This window comes from Trachemys scripta, chromosome 9 (assembly GCF_013100865.1).
Source record: "Trachemys scripta elegans isolate TJP31775 chromosome 9, CAS_Tse_1.0, whole genome shotgun sequence".
Classification (NCBI taxonomy): domain Eukaryota; kingdom Metazoa; phylum Chordata; order Testudines; family Emydidae; genus Trachemys; species Trachemys scripta.
Window position 1 is genome coordinate 46,557,697 of NC_048306.1, and position 19,440 is coordinate 46,577,136.

Sequence of the window (19,440 nt, forward strand, 5' to 3'; positions counted from 1 at the left end):
AGTGCTGCCTGTCCTGATTACTGACTTGGTTCCTCCTGAGCAGGGAAAAAAATAGTCACTACTACCTTGCCTATAAAGCGCATTAGCTAAATCCTCCACATGTGGAAGAGTTTGGTACATAGACTTAAATCAAGTAGAAAAACAGCTTAAAACAAATCTGGACCATCTTTTTCTGTTTGCACAGCACCTAACATGAGGGCTATAATAAGGGTTGTCTAGCTGCTTCTCCAATGCACTTTTGCATAGCCATCCTCAGCATGACAGATGTTGCCCTCAGGAGCTACACTGGAATAAGCTGTCAGAAGTGAATTTTGTGGAGAACACTCAGTAAAAAGGATGCAGAGATTCTTAATCTGAATCTAAACCAACCATCCCCTTTTCATGTGCGAGAAGAAAGGGAAGAGGCTTAGCTCTTTCTGCTCAATCCCACAGCAAGACACTTCTTGCAGGTGGGAATACAGCTTAAATCTTCAAGTAGAAGTATTCACCAGAGAAGGAAGGAACTGTCAGATTATTCACTGCCTTACACCTTAGTCATTTAACTCTCTGATGACATGAGAAGGGGCAGTTACCTGTTCCGTAACTGGCGTTCTTCGAGATATGTTGCTCCTGTCTCTTCCACAGTAGGTGTGCATGCTTGCCACGTGCACCGGTGCCACAAGTTTTTCCCTTAGCAGTACCCATACTGGGGGAGCACCGCAGCGACCCCTGGAGTGGCGCCTGTATATCGTGCTATAAGGGCAGCCACGGGCTCCCCCCACCCTCAGTTCCTTCTTGCCGGACAACTCAGACAGAGGGGAAGGAGGGCAGGGTGGGGAATAGACATGAGCAACACATCTCGAAGAACGCCAGTTACGGAACAGGTAACTGTCCTTTCTTCTTCGAGTGATTGCTCCTGTGTATTCTACAGTAGGTGATTCCAAGCAATACCTGTTGGAGGTAGGTAGGAGTTCACGAGGGTTCGGGACGAAGTATTGCCCTGCCGAACCCGGAGTCATCCCTAGACTGGGAGACGATTGTGTAATGCAAAGTAAATGTGTGAACTGAGGCTCACGTGGCCGCCCTACAAATGCCCCGAATGGGGACATGGGCTACGTAGGCAGCTGATGAGGCCTGAGCCCTCGTAGAGTGTGCCCTGATGATCGATGGCGTGGGAATCCCTGCCAGATCATAGCATATGCGTATGCACAAGGTGATCCAGCGGGAAAGCCTCTGGGTGGAGATAGGCTGCCCCTTTGCCCGCTCAGCTGAGGCAATAAAAAGTTAACAGGATTTCCAGAATGGCCTAGTCTGATCCAGATAAAAAGCCAATGCCCTACACACATTGAGCGTGTAGAGGCAGCGTTCCTTGTTAGAAGAATGGGGCTTAGGACAGAGCACGGGGAGAAAGATGCTCTGCTCCATATGGAAGGTGGAGACCACCTTCAGGAGGAAAGCCAGGTGTGGACGGAGCTGGACTTTATCCCTATGGAAAACCATATAGGGGGGTTCTGAGGTTAAGGCCCTGAGTTCTGAGACACGTCGGGCTGACATGATCGCCATGAGGAAGGCCACCTTCCATGAGAGGCGCGACCAAGAACACGTGGCCAGGGATTCAAAAGGGGAGCCCCGTGAGATGGGACAAGACCAGGTTGAGGTCCCATTGCAGCACGGGGGGCCTAGCGTACAGGAATGAACAGTCAAGGCCCTTCAGGAAACGGGAGGTCATGGAGTGGGAGAAGACCAAGTGCCCCTGCACCGGCAGGTGAAAGGCCAATATGGCCGTGAGGTGCACCCTAACTGAGGCAGGTGCCAGACCCTGGGCCCTAAGGGATAAGAGGTAGTCCAGGACAAACTGGAGAGGTGCAGCAGAGGGGGAAACTCCCTGCTCACTCGCCCACCTGGCAAACTTGGACCACTTCGCCACATACGTCCGACGTGTGGACGGCTTCCTGCTTTCCAGGAGGACTCGCCTTATCTGCTGCAAACACCTGTTCTCATCCTCATGCAGCCATGCTGTCAGGTGGAGTGCAGCCAGATTGGGAGAGGAGGTCCAGATGGAATGGCAGTGCCCTCAGGGGGGGCCGCCAAGAGGCATACGAGGGGCCCGTACCACTGCTGGCTGGCCCACGCGGGGGCTATGAGTGACTCTTGCCTTGTCCGCTTTCACCTTGTGAAGGACCTTGGCGATGAGGGAGAATAGGGGAAAGGCATAGAGCTCAGGAGGAACACGTCGGAGATCGCGCCTTCCCCCATCCCTCTCCTGGAGCAGAATGGGGGAAATGCCGGTTCTGGCAGGTTGCAAACAGGTCAATCTGGGGAGTTCCCTACTCTTGGAAGAGTTGGTGAGCGACCTCCGAGTGGAGCGACCACTCGTACTGGGGGGAGAAGACATTGCAGAGGCAGTCAGCTTGCGTACTGCAGATGCCCGGGCAGTGAGCTGCTCTCGGGGAGATATCGTGGGCTATACAGAACTCCCATAGGTTCAGGGCTTCCCGGCAGAAGGGTAGAGAGCGAGTCCCACCTTGCCTGTTGATATAGTACATGGCAGCGGTGTTGTCTGTGAGGACCCTGACCACCCTACCGCGGAGATGCATGAGGAAAGCCACGCACGCCAACCGTATCGCCCTGAGTTCCTTGACATTTATGTGCAGGGACAAGTCTGGGGTCGACCACGTTCCCTAGGTTTGCACATCCCCCATGTGGGCTCCCCAGCTGAGGTCCAAAGCCTCGGACATCAGGTCTATGGCTGAGTTGGCCTCCCTGAAGGGAACCCCTTGCAGCATATCGCTCGGGCAAGACCACCATAGAAGGGAACCCAGTATCGGGGACAGAACCGTGAGCACTTTGTCCAGACCGTCCCGAGCTTGGGAGAATTGGGAGGCCAACCATATCTGGAGCGGCCTCATACAGAGTCTGGCGTGGCAGACCACGTAAGTGCATGCCACCATGTGTCCCAGAATCCAAAGACACACCCTCGCTGTGGTCATCGGGAAGGCCATGACGAAGGCGATGAGATCCCTTAGGGTCTCGAACCTGCCCAAGGGCGGAGAGGCTGTGGCCCTCGAGGAGTTCAGCAGGGCCCCAATGAACTCTATGCGCTGAATGGGCACTAATGTTCATTTGGTCTCATTCACAAGAAAGCCCAGATCGGCGCATGTCGATAGGAACAGCTCCACATGGGACTCCACTTCGAAACGAGACTCTCCCTTGAGGAGCCAGTCGTCCAGCTAAGGGAAGATTTGTACCCCCTCCCACGTGAGGTAGGCCGCCACCATGGACATACATTTTGTGAAAACTCTGGAAGCCGTGGATAGGCCAAAGGGGAGGACCGCAAACTGGTAGTGGTCCATCCCTACCATGAATCAGAGGAAGCACCTGTGCCCCTCGAAAATATGGATGTGAAAATATGCGTCCTGAAGGTCCAGGGTACCAGTCCCCCGGGTCCAGGAAGGGGATAATAGAAGCCAGGGACACCATGTGGAACTTGGAACAGGTTAGGAACCTGTTCAGGTTGTGTAGATCCAGAATGGGCCTGAGACCCCCTTTTGCCTGTGGGATCAGGACGTATCGGGAGTAGAACCCTTTGCCCTGGAACTGTACCGGTACCTTTTCCACTGCCTCCACGTGAAGCAGCCGATCCACCTCCTGACACAGGAGGCGGACGTGTTCCGAGTCCCCCTGGGCTATCATGGAGGGCGGGTGATTTGGTGGGGGTGAGGTGAACTGCAACACGTAGCCCTTGGAAATGGTACTGAGGACCCACTGGTCCGAAGTTATGTGGGACCACACTCTGAGGAAGGCAGACAATCTGTTGCAGAACACAAACTTTATTAATTGGGGGGGGTCTCCCTGGCAACAGTCAAAACCGCCTCTTGCCCTTAGAGGGTCCAGGCTGCGGGGCAAAGTGGGACTGCTTCTGAGACCGACGCTTCTGGTCTCTGGGTCTTTTGTATGGGGGCTCATATCTGCTCCTCGCAGGTTGAGCCGCCAGGAGTGATTTGGCCTTGTCCTTAGCCAGAGGGACGTAGAGGCCCAAGATCTGCAAGGTGGTGCAGGAATCTTTCATCCTATGCAGCCTGATGTTCGTCTGGTCCGCAAATAGCGCCTTGCCATCAAACGGGAGGTCCTACATCAGGGATTGGGCCTCCGTCGACTGCCCCAACAACAGGAGCTATGACGCCCTGCGCATGGTGATCGCGGAAGCCATTGAGCAGGCCGCCGGGTCATCCGATGCCACTTGCAGGGCCACTTTAGCTGCCGCCACCGCCCCCTCTTCCGCCAGAGCCTTGAAGTCCTTCCTGTCCCGGTCCGGGAGAGGGGCTCAAACTTAGGCAGAGACTCCCACAGGTTGAAGTGGTACCTGTTCAGTAAGGCCTGGTGGTTGGCTACCCGAAGCTGGAAACTAGCAGACGAATAAAATTTTCTGCCAAAGGAGTCCAGTCTCCTGGCGTCTTTGTTTTTGGGGGTGGGCGCGGGCTGGCCCTGACGCTCTCTGTAGTTTATCGATTCCACCACGAGCGAGTTGGCTGCCGAGTGGGAATAAAGGTATTTGTGGTCCTTCGCCGGCACAAAGTACTTCCTCTCAGCCTTCTTGGATATTGGGGCTAAGGAGGCGGGAGTTTGCCACAGCGAGTTTGAGATGTTGGCAGTACCCTGATGCAGAGGCAGGGCCACGCGACCCCGTGCCGAAGGGGACAGGAAGTTAAAGAGGGAATCAGACGGACCCTCCATCTACTTGGCCTGCAGCTGAAGGTTGGATGCCACCCGCTTTAGCAGGTCTTGGTGCGCCTTGAAGTCCTCCTGCTGGACCAATGGCGGAGGCGCTGCTATGGTGTCATCCGCTGGGGAGAGGGCCCGCACGAAGCTGGGCGCCTTGGTTGGTGCCGGAGCGTCGAGTCCCAGATCAGAGTCCAGGTGCGGGTCTGCCGACTTGTGACCCGCCGACTTGTCCCGTGGGCAGCTGGAGGAGACGGATGGAGCCTGGGACTAGGGTGACCAGATAGCAAGTGTGAAAAATCAGGATGGGGGTGGGGGTAATAGGAACCTATATAAGAAAAAGACCCAAAATAAAATCGGGACATCTGGTCACCCTACCTGGGCGCTCAGTCTGGGCTGGCACCGGTGGCCACGGTGCCCACTTGCACCACTGTCCTTTCCATTGGCCTGGCTGAGTGCCCGATGGCAATTTGTGTCCCGGTGGAACGGCGCAGACCGAGGATGGGTGGACGGGTGCCGAGGCAGAGATCGCTGAAGAACGCTCGGTGCCCCGGGAATGGTAGGAGCGGTACCTGTGACGTCGTCTCCCTTGGGACCTGGATCTCAACATCGAGGACTGGTACCCACGCGACGAACTGCTTCGGTACCCATGACGGCAACGTGAAGCCTGGTGCCCTGACGTCGAGGTGCCCTGGGGGAGCCTCTGGCGTGACATCTAGTCGAGTGGGAGCTGGACCAGGAACGATAACGTCTGTCCCGTTGAGAGCGGCTCCAGTACCCATGCCTTGCAGGTGAGCGTTCCCGGTGCCTACGCTCGCTGGCAGGTGGTGTAGAGGGTCCCCACGACTCCCGTCCTGACGGCAGCTTGGACGGTCTGGTCAGTGTCGAGGGTTGCTGGGAGCTGCCAGAAGAGCGGATCGCTCTGCGCGCCGAGTGGTGCGGGGAGCGATCCTCGTAGCGGGAACTGCGGCTGGCCGGAGAGGTCTGGTGGGCATCCAAAGGAGGCTTGCCTCGAGACCTGGGTCCCATACCCGCTTGCGAGCTCGGGATGGGCAGGGACGTAATGTCCTTCGCAGCCTGCACCACCTCCAGCGTCGACGGCATCCGTACCTGTGGGGATGTCTGGGCTGACGGTACCGGGCTGCTCCGCTCCACGCAAGTCAGAGGTCTTGAGCCCGGGGGGGGACCGAAGGCTGCCCAGCGCGGGACCAGCCTCCCCCTTATCCTTATTGCGGCGGCGTTGCGAGGCCGGGCCCTTCCCTCGCTTTCTGGAGGGAGAGCGGCGTCAACTGGTCGAAGGGGCCTCACTACATACCAATGACATGGCAGTTGGTGCCGAGTCCAATCTGCGTACCGGTGTTGGGGCCAGTGCCGACTCCATCAGGAGAGCTCGAAGTCTAAAGTCTCTCTCCTTCTTGGTCCTTGGCTTGAACGACCTGCAGATCTTGCAACGGTCACTAATGTGAGTCTCACCCAGGCAGCGAAGACTCTCAACGTGAGGGTCGCTCCCGGGCATAGAACGGCGACAAGAGTCGCACAACTTGAAGCCTGGGGCACAGAGCATGCCCCGAGCCCACTCTGACAATTGAAGAACGATCCACGAACGGTACCACTAAGGTCGAGAAGAAGGGCTGCAGCAGAGCTGGAGCACAAAGTTCCGACTACCTTCACTGGCGGTAAGAAGGAGCTGAGGGTGGCGGGGAGCCCGTGGCTCCCCTTATAGCGCGATATATAGGCGCCACTCCAGGGTACTGCTAAGGGAAAAACTTGTGGCACCGGTGCATGTGGCGAGCACGCACACCTACTGTGGAATACAGAGGAGCAATCACTCAAAGAAGAACCATTGTTACACACACTCTGTACAGGTAATAAATAGCTAGATGGTGTAAGGTACCAGAGAATTGGGCCTTGCATATTGGTTGAAAAACAAGTTGTCCTTAATGTTTGGAAACTGCATTATGTAGCTTGTCTGAACGCTACAGTGAAATTTATTTTGCAGGCTACTGTAATTAAAATGCTAACCCTGGTCCAGGTTGATAAAGTATAGTGTTTTCCTGTACATTACTTTAAATGTAGCAAATACAGTTAATGGGCTGTTTTGTAAGTCCAAAGCAAAGTAAACTGCGTCATCATAGAAAGCTTGTTTACTAGAAAATACATGATTTTTCCCATGCTTAATGCTTGGCATGGCTTGATAGGAAATGCAAAAAATGCCTGTAAGCTATCCCTTTCATCTTCAAAACATCCTTTGCATAAAACATTCTATTTAATATAACTGATTTAAACTAAACATCTTGCATGTCCTTCTAGTAGTTTTACCGCTGATTCAGGCAGCTAAAAGAATGCTGCAGTAATTGCTTACTGGGGAGCTTGCTCTGCAGAAAGCATGTTAAACTGAGTTTTAAATACCTCATTTTTCCCTATCTCAAATTGGTATTTAAGATCTATGCACCATTTGGGCTACCACTTAAGATTCCAGCAGGAATCCAAAACAGATTCAGGATAATTAAGTAACTGAACAATCAAGTTTAGAATTTACACTTTAAAGGGTGCTTACATTTAAAATGCCCCCAAAAGCCTGTGGGACTCCAGTTCTAAAGGAAAATCCAAGTGCCAACTCTGCAAGCATTGGCTAAACTGACTTTATGCATGTCTGGCAAGCACTCAATATTTTCTACATTCCTGTGCCACCTTTAGCACATGCTCAGAGGGAAAGTGTGGGGAACAGTTAGCTAAAAGAAGGTAGTAAAAAAAGCAGCAGCCAGGATTTAAACTCCTCTGCTAGGTTTTTTTTTTTTATTTTTTTTAAATGCAGTGTGCAGCCTTCATCCTAATCTACATTTTTCTAGCCCAGTTAAATTTTGGTACAGATAGGCAAGGAGCCTCAATCTCGATGACTAAGGCTTGGTCTACACTAAACCCCCAAATCGAACTAAGGTACGCAACTTCAGCTACGTGAATAACGTAGCTGAAGTTCGAAGTACCTTAGTTCGAACTTACCTCGGTCCACACGCGGCAGGCAGGCTCCCCCGTCGACTCCGCGGTACTCCTCTCGTCTAGCTGGAGTACCGCAGTCAACGGCGAGCACTTCCTGGTTCGACTTATCGCGTCCAGACAAGACGCGATAAGTCGAACCCAGAACTTCGATTGCCAGCCGCCGAATTAGCGGCTGGGTGTAGACATACCCTAAATACTGATAAGGAACTGAAATATATCTGGTCCTTTCCCAGTGATTGAGCTAGCACAGGGAGAAGGAGCCAGTAACCAGCTGTCAGTCAATAAGTAAAGTATTCAAATTAAAGCCAAGTCAGCAGCATTTCTTAAAGATGAAGTTTTCTTACATTAGCACTGGGGTTCTCAAACTGGGGTTGGGACCCCTCGGGGGGGGTCACAAGGATATTACATGGGGGGGTCGCGAGCTGTCAGTCTCCACCTCAAACCCCGCTTTGCCTCCAGAATTTATAATGGTCTTAAATATGTGTTTTTAATTTTTAAGGGGGGTCGCACTCAGAGGCTTGCTATGTGAAAGGGGTCACCAGTACAAAAGTTTGAGAACTACTGCATTAGCAGCTAATGAAACAAAAATCACAGACGTGGCCATTTTAGATGGTTTACTTTTCCCTGCTAACCTTAAACCTGCTGCCGCCTTCAATAGGAGTAACCATGTGCAAACTACTTTATCACTAGCTAACAGGTGGAAAGACAACACTTAGGAAAGAGACATCCAATTAGAGGTACCTCTTTAAACCTGAACAATTGTGCTCTGAAACTGGAGTCCTGGAGCAGCTGCCTTAAACAGTGAGCTACAACCAATACCAAGTATTGCTCCCCCTCCACAGCTGAGGGCACTCCAAACTGGTGTAAATGAAGATATCAGGTATAGTACAACTAAATTTGTGTGAGTTTGTGAGAGAAGTATTTCATGATATTGGAGGAGACCAGATTTAACTCCAGCCAGTCCAAGTAGTGCTTGGTGTTTTTCTAAAGATTCAGACAGCCCACTTTAAAATGTCCAGTGTTTAAAAGTTCTCTAACCAAACAAAACTAATCTATTAACTTAAGCTGAGGGTTGGTTCAGTCCCCAAAGTATTTTGAACTAGCCCTTCAAAGCTTTGCAAATATAAATGATCTTCAACTGAGATTACATGGTAGCTGGTACAAGCAAACTAAATATTTTAACACATGTAAATGAATACATTTAGTAGGGTTACCATACGTCCGGATTTTCCCGGACATGTCCGGCTTTTTAGGCTTCAAATCCCTGTCCGGGAAAATCGGGACATGCGGGGCCGAGGGCCGGGGCCAGGGCTGGGCCGGGGGCCGGCACCCCAGGGCCCGAGCTGACCCAGGCTGGAGACGCCGGGGGGGGCCAGACTGGGCCGCACCTCCTCCCCCCAACCCCCCCCTTACCTGCTTAAGGCTTCCCGTGAATCAAATGTTCGTGGGAAGCAGGGGAGGGGGTGGAGACTTTGGGGAAGGGGTGGAGTTGGGCTGGGGGCGGGGCCGGGGCCCTGTGGAGTGTCCTCTTTTTGGACACTCAAAGTATGGTAACCCTACATTTAGGAACAAAGCATATAGGCCAGTTGGTCTCCCACAGCTGCTCAAATATCTTCGGATGCAATGACTGAAAAAGATTTTGGAGGTCGTGGATAGTTCTGTGAAAACATCCACTCAATGTGCAGCAGCAATCAAAAAAGCTAACAATGCTGGGACTCATTAGGAAAGGCATAGATAAGAAACTGCTGCTATATAAATCAATGGTACACCCACATTGAATACTGTGTGCAGATGTGGTTGCCCTATCTTAAAAAAAGATGTTGGAATTGGAAAAGGTACAGAAAAGGGCAACAAAAATGATTAGGGGTATGGAACAGCTTCCATATGAGGAGAGATTAATAAGATTGGGATTTTCAGCTTGGAAAAAAGCTGACTATTGGGGGGGGTAAGTATGATGATGACTGGTGTGGAGAAAGTAAATAAGGAGGTGTTATTTACTCATAACCCAACAACTAGAGGTTACCAAATGCAATTAATAGGCAGTAAGTTTAAAACAAACAGAAGTATTTCTTCACACACCACACAGTCAGCCTGTGGAACTCTTTGCCAGAGGATGTTGTGAAGGCCAAGCCTTTAAGAGGGTTCAAAAAAGAACTAGATAAATTCATGGAGGATGGTGTTCCTAGCCTCTGTTTGCCAGAAGCTGGGAATGGATCACTTGATGATTACCTGTTCTGTTCATTCCCTCTGAAACACCTGGCATTGGCCACTGTCGGAAGACAGGATACTGAGCTAGATGGACCTTTGGTCTGACCCAGTTTGGCTGTTAACAGCTGAACAGGAGGTTCCAGTGCAACACTGCCTAAAAGGGCTGCTGTGATCCTGGGATGCATAAATGGGAACCTCAAGTGTGAGTAGGAAGGTTATTTTACCTCTGTATTTGGTGCTGATGCAACCACTGCTGGACTAGTGTGTCCACAATTCAAAAATGATGTTGATAAACTGGAGAGGGTTCACACAAGAATGACTGAAGGATTACAAAAGCTGTTTTATAGTGACTGAGCTCCTTATAGGTTAACAAAGAAAAGGTTAAGGAGTGATCTGATTAGTGTACAAGTATTTACAGGGGGGAACAAAGATTTAAGGCTCTTCCATCTAGCAGAGAAACGTATAACCATCCAATGGCTGGAAATTGAAGCTAGGCAAATTTGGACTGGAACTAATGTGTACATTTAACAGTGAAAGTAATTAACCAAGCGTCATGGATTTTTAAAATTAAGAGTGGGTGTTTTTCTAAAGATATACTCTCAGAATTATTTTGGAAGTGTTAGTGCCTGTGTTTACAGGTTGTCAGGCAAGAAGATTATCACAATGATCCCTTCTGGCCTTGGAAGCTATATGCTTCTGAAGTTTATCACAGTCATCACACTCTGCCATTATTGTTGATTCCTGCAGAAATAGGAGGAGAGAATGATTCCAGGCCCCTATTTTGTTAACTTTTCCCTTGCAAATAACCTGGAGTCGTATGTTTCTTTGAAGTTTTCTAAAATTACATTCCAGTTGATTTGAGGCTCCAGAGTGAGTGTGAATGTATCATCAATTTTAATCTACCTATATGTAATTACTAAATAGAAGCCTGTAATGCAAATAATAAACACTAAAAGTGTTCTGTAGTGGTAAACTAGGGTTACCATTAGTTCGGATTCTGCCGGACATGTCCAGCTTTAAGTTAAAAATTGCGTCCAGGGGGAATTTGTAAATGTGCGGATTTCCACCCCATGCAGAGCGCGCGCAGCTGACAGGGCAGCCAGCCGAATCGTGCCACTCACCCGGGGCTCTGACAGCCAGAACCCCTCCTCCACTTCCCCCTCATCTCCCCTGCAACTTGAGATCACTCCCCTCCTCCCTGCATTTGCAGATCGCTGGCCGGCCGTTCGCATCGGGCCTCCGGCAGTCTGGAGTTCCTCCCCCTACTCCCCCTCCCCTGCTGCAGAGCACGCTGCTCTGCAGCACTCTGTTCTGAGCGGCACGGTAAGGGGACCAGGGGTCGGAGAAGAGGCAGGGAGGTTCTGGAGGGGGCAGTCAAGAGACAGGGAGCAGGGTTGGATGGGTCGGGAGTTCGGGGGGGGGGGCTGTCTGAGGGTTGGGGCTGTAAGGTTTTGGGCAGTCAGGGTACAGGTAGGGTCCTAGGCGGCAGTTAGGGGACAAAGAACAGGGAGGCTTAGGTAGGGGATGGGGTTCTGGAGGACAGTTAGGAACAGGGTCCCAGGAGGGGGCAGTCAGGGGACAGAGGGGTTTAGATGTGTCAAGGAGTTCTGGGGGGGCAGGGGGGCTGTCAGGGGGTGGGGAGTGGTTGGATGGGGCATGGGAGTCCCTGGTGTCTGTCTGGGGGTGGATAAGGGTTGGGGCAGTCAGGGGACAGGTAGGGGGTAGTCAGTTAGGATGGGGGGAGGGTCTCAGGAGGGGGCAGGGTCCTAGGGGGCCAGTTAGGATGGGGGGAAGGTCTAAGGAGGGGGCAGTCAGGGGACAAGGAGCAGGGAGGATTAGGTAGGGGGTGGCGTCCTGGGGCGCAGTCAGGGGCAGGGGTCCCAGGAGGGCGCAGTCAGGGGACAAGGAGTGTGGAGGGGGGAGGGTTGTGGGTTCTGAGGGGGGCGGGAAGTGGGAGGGGCAGGGGTGGGGCTAGGGCAGGGCTCCTCCCATCCTCTTTTTTGATTGTTGAAATATGGTAACCCTAGGTAAACCTACATGTTTCTGAAAATAATTAAGTATTGAGATCTAAGAAAGTGAAGATTTTGTCCCTCTGCCCATTAACTTTTTTATAAAAATACTACCACGAAGTTCAGTAGTTAAAGGCATATTTAGTTTCAGCACCTTAACATTTTTTATTAAACTACAATATCAAATCACATTGATGGCAGGGAGAACATCGCTGAGTTCTATTACCAGTGCATATTTCAGAAAATATGATTGAATCAGTAGCCTCCATAGTTTGCCGAGGACAGGGACCCATTTTGAACAGATTCCTTCGTATGAAAAAATGCAGTAGAAAAGTTTTATACAAAACCAGTAAAGGGTAATTGTTACCAAATGGGTAAATTAGGTCATGGAGGGAATCACTTCAACTGCAATAGCTTCTCTTCAATATTCAATGGGAGGCCATTCAGAACCAGACTCACCTGTAGTAGTTCAATTTACCAATGTTTGGTGTTTCCTAGCGAAGTTATGGAACACAGCAAATACTGAAATTTGACAGTTTTTAAGTAGCACCCATTGAAGTGTGACTGCCTGTTCATAAACCCACACAAATATTGTGTACTACTCCTTCATTTGTGAACCTACACTTGGTGATGCACACATTAATACAAATGTCTTTTTGAACTGTACTACTGAGTTATAAAAAGCTGCTTCATCTTCTAGAACAAACATTAATAGAAAGTAGCAGAAGAAACATTCTATACAGGAACAAGTAAAAAAAAAAAAACCTTTGAACTTCAGGCAAAAGTTAATTACACTAAGTGAATTTAAAAAACACAATCAAACCTCATTTTCTAACATTTATACAACTATTTCTCTAATTTCCAAACCACTGCTTAGCACAGTGGGTTGAAATTTCTTGATGGCACAGACATTACCACCTATGCCCTTCCAAGCACATTTTCCCATGAACAGATCATATTGTATCTAAGTCAACATCTCTTCCAACAACACACTGTTGGTCTGGTAGATGGTTGTACTAGAGATACACAGGATAGCGTCAACCAGTCTTCATCTGATATTTTTCAGATTTCAGTAGTATATTCTGAACAGTAGGAACACAGTAAAGAAAAAGTTGTCTATTTCTACCACTAAGAGACCAAACTCTTTGCAAAATAAATGAAGGCAAGGGGGTAATTTGCATTCAAGATAGGACTGACTTGTATGTTTTCCCTATGTGATGAGTCTGGGACAAGGTGTATTTTAAAATAATGTTCTCATGCCCAGCCAGCTGGGGGTATGCTTCATACAGATGTTTGACAGTTTATCAGCTTCTTTGGGTTGGCTTAGTAACACCCATCCTTCCAGGAATCATCAGCAGTTGTCTGACTGGTCTTTGCTGACTGAGGAAATCTATTTTAAAAACACAAAAAAGTCAACACATCAGACAGCTTGATACATTGGGGTACATTTAAAAAAAAAGCAGCAAGAAATGAAATGCTCATTAAAGCATAAGAAATATGCTCCAAGAAACATATTCGTGCTCTAAATTTTGAGACTGAATGCTGATATTTTTGCTTTTACAAAATCCATCTATCACAGAATTTTAGCACCTGCCCTACAGTCATGCCTTATAGTTCATAGTTCCCTGTTACACTCACAGCCATTAAAGCCAGTCCCATGTTCTGTGGCATGCTAGTGCAAGAGACAGGAAAAACTCTGCAGCAGGCTCAGGTAATGTTGAAAAAGGCTTTAAAGGTAGACATAGCAGCCATGGTCCATCTAGCCCAGTATCCTGTCTTCCAACAAGTGCCAGTACCAGTGGCAGATTTAGAGTTAGTGGGGCCCTTCCTTGGGACTCAGCCAAAAAAGAAAACTCTCTCTTATCTCCTCCCACCTTTTTTTCTTCATTCTCCTCCTATAAGTAATAGGAACTAAATGAAAATAAAGTGAAGTACCTTGATTTTTTTGTAGTCTAACTTATTTTTCCACAGACCACTTGAAAATCACTGAAGGTCTCGGCAGACCACTTAATGATCTTTCCAAATACTGTTTGTACTGTTAGCTAACTATTGTAAAGAGCTTTGGATAAGAGCGCTTTATTAAAAAAAAAAAAATTAAAAAAACATTGGGGTGTGGAGTCTGGCCAGGATTTAGGGTGCAGGAGGGGGCTTAGGCCTGGGGGTGCAGAGTCTGGGAGGAAGTTAGGGTGTCTGAGCAGGTTGGGGTGCAGGGTCTGGCCAGGAGTCAGGAGGGGGCTCAGGGCTGGAGGTGTGGAGCACTCACCTGGGGCAGCTCCCATTTGGTGTGAGGGGTGCATGGGGGTGGGAGGGTGCAGGAGTCAGGGAGGGCAGGGGGCTGGGTGTGTGAGGGTGGTGCACGAGTCAGTGCAGAGGGCTGGGTCGTGGGGGTGCCTTTGCTCTGCCCTGCCCCGATTCCACCCCCTTCCCCAAGGTCTCATCCCCACCTATTCTCCGCCTCCTACCCCGAGCATGCTGCGGCCCTGCTCCTCCTCCTCCCTCCCGAAGCACCAGCAAATGGCTGTTCGGCAGGGGGAACAGCGCTGGGGAGGGGGAGAGGCAGGAAAGTGGCACGTTTGGGGGAGGAGGTGGAAGACGAGGTGCAGAGCCTGCAGCAGGAGCCCCAGGAGTCATTAGGACCAAACTTCTGCCCCCACAGCTGCCTGGCCCTGGGGCCACCTGTCATTGGCGGGGGGGGGGGGGGGGGGGGGCGTGTGCCAGGGCACCCTGTGTTTCACTGTAAATCTGCCTCTGGCCAGTACCAGATGCTTCAGAGGGAATGAACAGAACAGGAAATCAAGTGATCCCCCTATTGTCCAGTCCCAGCTTCTGGCAGTTAGAGGCTTACGACAACCAGAACGTGGGATTGCATCTCTGATCATCTTGACTAATAGCCATTGATGGACTTATCTTCCATAAACTTACCTAAATTTTTTTTTTACCCCAGTTATGGTTTGGCCTTCACCACAACTCCAGAATGAGTTCCACAGGTTAACTGTTTATTGTGTGAAATAGTACTTTCTTTTGGTGGTTTTAAAAAAGCTGCCTATTAATTTCATTGGGTGATCCCTGGTGCTTGTGTTATGTGAAGGGGTGAATAACACTTCCTTATTCATTTTCTCCTCTATCAACACCAAAATTCAGACAATTGTGGTTAATTTGTTACTTGTAACATCACCAACTGAAAGGTATCAGAGAAAAATATTTGTTCTACACACAGTAATTTAATTGTTTCTCTTGTTGGTGTGAATTCCTCCACAACAGTAGAGAAAAAAAGCCTATTATTTTTTAGACACATTTTTAAAAAATTGTAAGTCTCAAAAATTAGCCAACAGGGATTTTGGGGCAGGTATAGTACCCAGGAAATTGGGGGGTAAGGGCATGGCGGAAGCGTTACTTTACTTTGGTTGGGATTTTTTAAAAGCACTCAGCATTGGCTACAGTGGAAGAAGAATTAGGCCAACAGTAAAACTCCCAAGTTACCCTTTAAGGATAAGCGTGAGTAATATAATCAGGACAGTAGCCCCTAAAATTATTTATTTTGAGAATAAGTTCAGTTTATTTTACTCAGACCATGCATTTTCAATGTGCCACAGATTTACATTGACAAAGTATAACTACCCTGTAGATGTCAGACAAGGTCTGAGGTTTTGGCAACTGCGTAGAGGCAACTGAGGATTTGGCAGGTAGGAAAGCATGGGAGATGGTTTGGACTATGGAATAAGCACATTTAGACAGACTTCCTATCAAAATGATAAGCTGTGATTAGTTCCTGTAGATAGCTGTCATAATTAGGTTTCACAGCCCTCATAGCTGTATTTCAAAAATCTGAAGTAATAAGTAAGGCTAGGTCTACACTACCCGCCTGAATCGGCGGGTAGAAATCGACCTCTCGGGGATCGATTTATCGCATCCCGTCGGGACGCGACAATCGATCCCCAAATCGGCGCTCTTACTCCACCAGCGGAGGTGGGAGTAAGCGCCGTCGACAGAAAGCCGCAGAAGTCGATTTTGCCGCCGTCCTCACAGCGGGGTAAGTCGGCTGCGATACGTCGAATTCAGCTACGCTATTCACGTAGCTGAATTTGCGTATCTTAAATCGACTCCCCCCTGTAGTGTAGATGTACCCTCAGTCCCATTAAGATGAAGGGGTAGTTATACCTTTCTGAGCTGTTTCAGCCTGTCTGCAGACTTCAGGAAAACAGCTCTGCATAGCTTTACACAGCTGCAATTGGAAGATTATCTTAGACGATGTAAGAGCTAGGAAATGTTAGGCTTTTAACAATTCTGGGGTAAGAGGTGAATTCTGTTGCAATTTCAACAGCTGCAGGCTCAGAACACATGGAGGCCCTGGTTCAAGTATATAAATAAAGATTATATAATATTCCATTTTAATGTTCCAGCTGTATTTTGGTTTTCATTCACATGTGAATGCTATTCTCCATTCTATCTCTGCTTCATGTGAGAAAAAGATTACAAACACAGAAACTTGCCAGCTGAGTTCTTCTGAGACGTGAGTCCAGACTATCCATTGCCCTATACTTTATATAGCCATTTACACCAGTGCAGAATGGGAATAACACTACTCAATCAGAATGGTGGCATTTTACACCCACTTTGCACTGGTGTAAATGGCTACAAAAGGTTCAGAATAATGGAGAAATCAGGCCACCCAAAGGCTATTTTGGATGTTAATCCCCTCCTAGTTAATAAGAACAGACTGGCACAGGAAATCAGGAGAGAAGTAAGAAAGTTACCAGTATTGCAGCACTTGTTTTGAGGGAAACTCTTTGCAGGATTATGAAGGCACTTTAAATGTTAAAGTATTTTTAATGTAGGGCCTACATTTAACCTTAGTGTCCCATTAAGCAAGATAAAAAGCTATTTTAAAAATGTGAGCTTTCCACTGAGGAGAGCACACATTAGCAATGACCCCAGCTGCACCCTTCATCAGGGAAATTTTGTGGTCTAGTCAGTGGATAGAATAGCTTGGAGTAAAGAGATCTGAGTTCTCTTCCTTGCTCTAGCCACTGACTCAGTGATGCTCGGCAAATCATTTCACCTCTGCCTGTGAAATGTGTAAATTAAGCTGATCCCAACTCCAACTGAATACTGAAGTCACTATGTCATATCACAAAGTGAAGGAAGAATCTATTTGATTTTCTGCCATCCATAGAATTCTCTCAAGCATTGCTCCCTGCAGTAATAATTAGCAAGGAGAGTTTCTCAGGATACTACTCAAAAGGAAATTTGCATGGGCAGAAATAGGACAAATAGCTAACTTCCCTGTTTATCTTTTTGGTGCCAGGAGATATTATTTCTCCCAACACAATATGCACACTCATTTTGTATTATTACTAATAGTGAAATTTAGGGCCCAGCTGCTCTGAGGCATTAAACATATCCCTTGCTTTCCCCCCGTTGTGTGACTCTTTAAGAAGTTGTCGAAGTGCCATATATGTACACTCAGCACTCAGCATTGGCTACAGTGGAAGAAGAATTAGGCCAACAGTAAAACTCCCAAGTTACCCTTTAAGGATAAGCGTGAGTAATATAATCAGGACAGTAGCCCCTAAAATTATTTATTTTGAGAATAAGTTCAGTTTATTTTACTCAGACCATGCATTTTCAATGTGCCACAGATTTACATTGACAAAGTATAACTACCCTGTAGATGTCAGACAAGGTCTGAGGTTTTGGCAACTGCGTAGAGGCAACTGAGGATTTGGCAGGTAGGAAAGCATGGGAGATGGTTTGGACTATGGAATAAGCACATTTAGACAGACTTCCTATCAAAATGATAAGCTGTGATTAGTTCCTGTAGATANCATTAAACATATCCCTTGCTTTCCCCCCGTTGTGTGACTCTTTAAGAAGTTGTCGAAGTGCCATATATGTACAAAAGAGATTTGTTAAAATTAGGGTTGTCAAGGGATTAAAAAAAATTGCGATTAAGAACACTGTTAAACAATAACAGAATACCGTTTATTTAAATATTTTTGGATGTTTTCTACATTTTCAAATATATTGATTTCAATTACAACACAGAATGCGAAGTGTACAGACCTCACTTTATATTTATTTTTTATTACAAGTATTTGCACTGTAAAAAAACAGAAATAGTATTTTTCAATTCACTTAATACAAGTACTGTAGTGCAATCTCTTTATCATGAAAGTTGAACTTACAAATGTAGAATTATGTACAAAAAAACTGCATTCAAAAATAAAACAATGTAAAATTTTAGAGCCTGCAAGTCCCCTCAGTCATACTTCTTGTTAAGCCAATTGCTCAAACAAGTTTGTTTACATTTGCAGGAGATAATACTGCCCAGTTCTTGTTGACAATGTCACCTGACAGTGAGAACAGGCGTTCACATGGCATTGTTGTAGCCAGCATGGCAAGATATTTACATGCCAGATGCACTAAAGATTCATATATGCCTTCATGCGTCAACCACCATTCCAGTGGACAAGAGTCCATGCTGATGACAGGTTCTGCTCGATAAGAATCCAAAGAAGTGCGGACTGACACATGTTCATTTTCATTATCTGAGTCAGGTGCTACCAGCAGAAGGTTGATTTTCTTTTTTGGTGGTTCAGGTTCTGTAGTTTCCGCATTGGAGTGTTGCTCTTTTAAGACTTCGGAAAGCATGCTCTACACCTCATCCCTCTCAGATTTTGGACGTCACTTCAGATTCTTAAACCTTAGGTCGAGTGCTGTAGCTATCTTTAGAAATCTCACATTGGTACCTTCTTTGCGTTCTGTCAAATATGCAGTGAAAGTGTTCTTAAAATGAACAACATGTGCCGGGTCATCATCCGAGAATGCTATAACATGAAATATATGGTAGAATGCAGGTAAAACAGAGCAGGGGACATACAATTCTCCCCAAAAGAGTTCAGTCACAAATTTAATTAATGCATTATTTTTTTAATGAGCATCATCAGCATGGAAGCATGTCTTCTGGAATAATGGCCAAAGCATGAAGGGGCATACAAATGTTTAGCATATCTGGCACATAAATGCCTTGCAATGCTGGCTACAAAAGTGCCATGCAAATGCCTGTTCTCACTTTCTGGTGACATTGTAAATAAGAAGAGGGCAACATTATCTCCTGTAAATGTAAACAAACTTGTTTGTCTTAGGGATTGGCTGAACAAGAAGTAGGACTGAAGTTTTACATTGTTTTGTTTTTGAGTGCAGTTATGTAACAAAAAAAAAACATTTGTAAGTTGCACTTTCAGGAGAAAGAGATTGCAGTACAGTACTTTCAATTCACTGAAGTGAATTGAAAAATACTATTTCTTTATCATTTTTACAGTGCAAATATTTGTAATCAAAAAAATATATACTTTGATTACAATTACAACACCGAATACAATATATATGAAAATGTAGAAAAACATCCAAAATATTTAGTAAATTTCAAACAATAGAATTATTAATTAACAGTGCAATTAAAACTGTGATTAAGGTCACACAGGAAGTCTGTGGCAGAGCAGGAAAGCTTGACTCAATTCCCTAAGTG

At 47.5% G+C, this 19,440-nt stretch overlaps 1 protein-coding gene across 4 annotated transcripts in view; it reads right to left on the reverse strand.

The window, feature by feature from the left end:
* Window positions 1-12,041: 12,041 nt before the first annotated feature.
* Window positions 12,042-19,440, reverse strand: part of LOC117882641 (SLAIN motif-containing protein-like) — a 91,332-nt gene continuing 83,933 nt past the window's right edge. For all 4 annotated transcript variants that reach the window (XM_034781193.1, XM_034781196.1, XM_034781194.1 and 1 more), the window contains one exon: window positions 12,042-13,302. In XM_034781193.1, coding sequence (XP_034637084.1) covers window positions 13,236-13,302 — 67 coding nt within the window. In that variant the 3' untranslated portion in view covers window positions 12,042-13,235. The remainder of the gene's footprint in view (window positions 13,303-19,440) is intronic.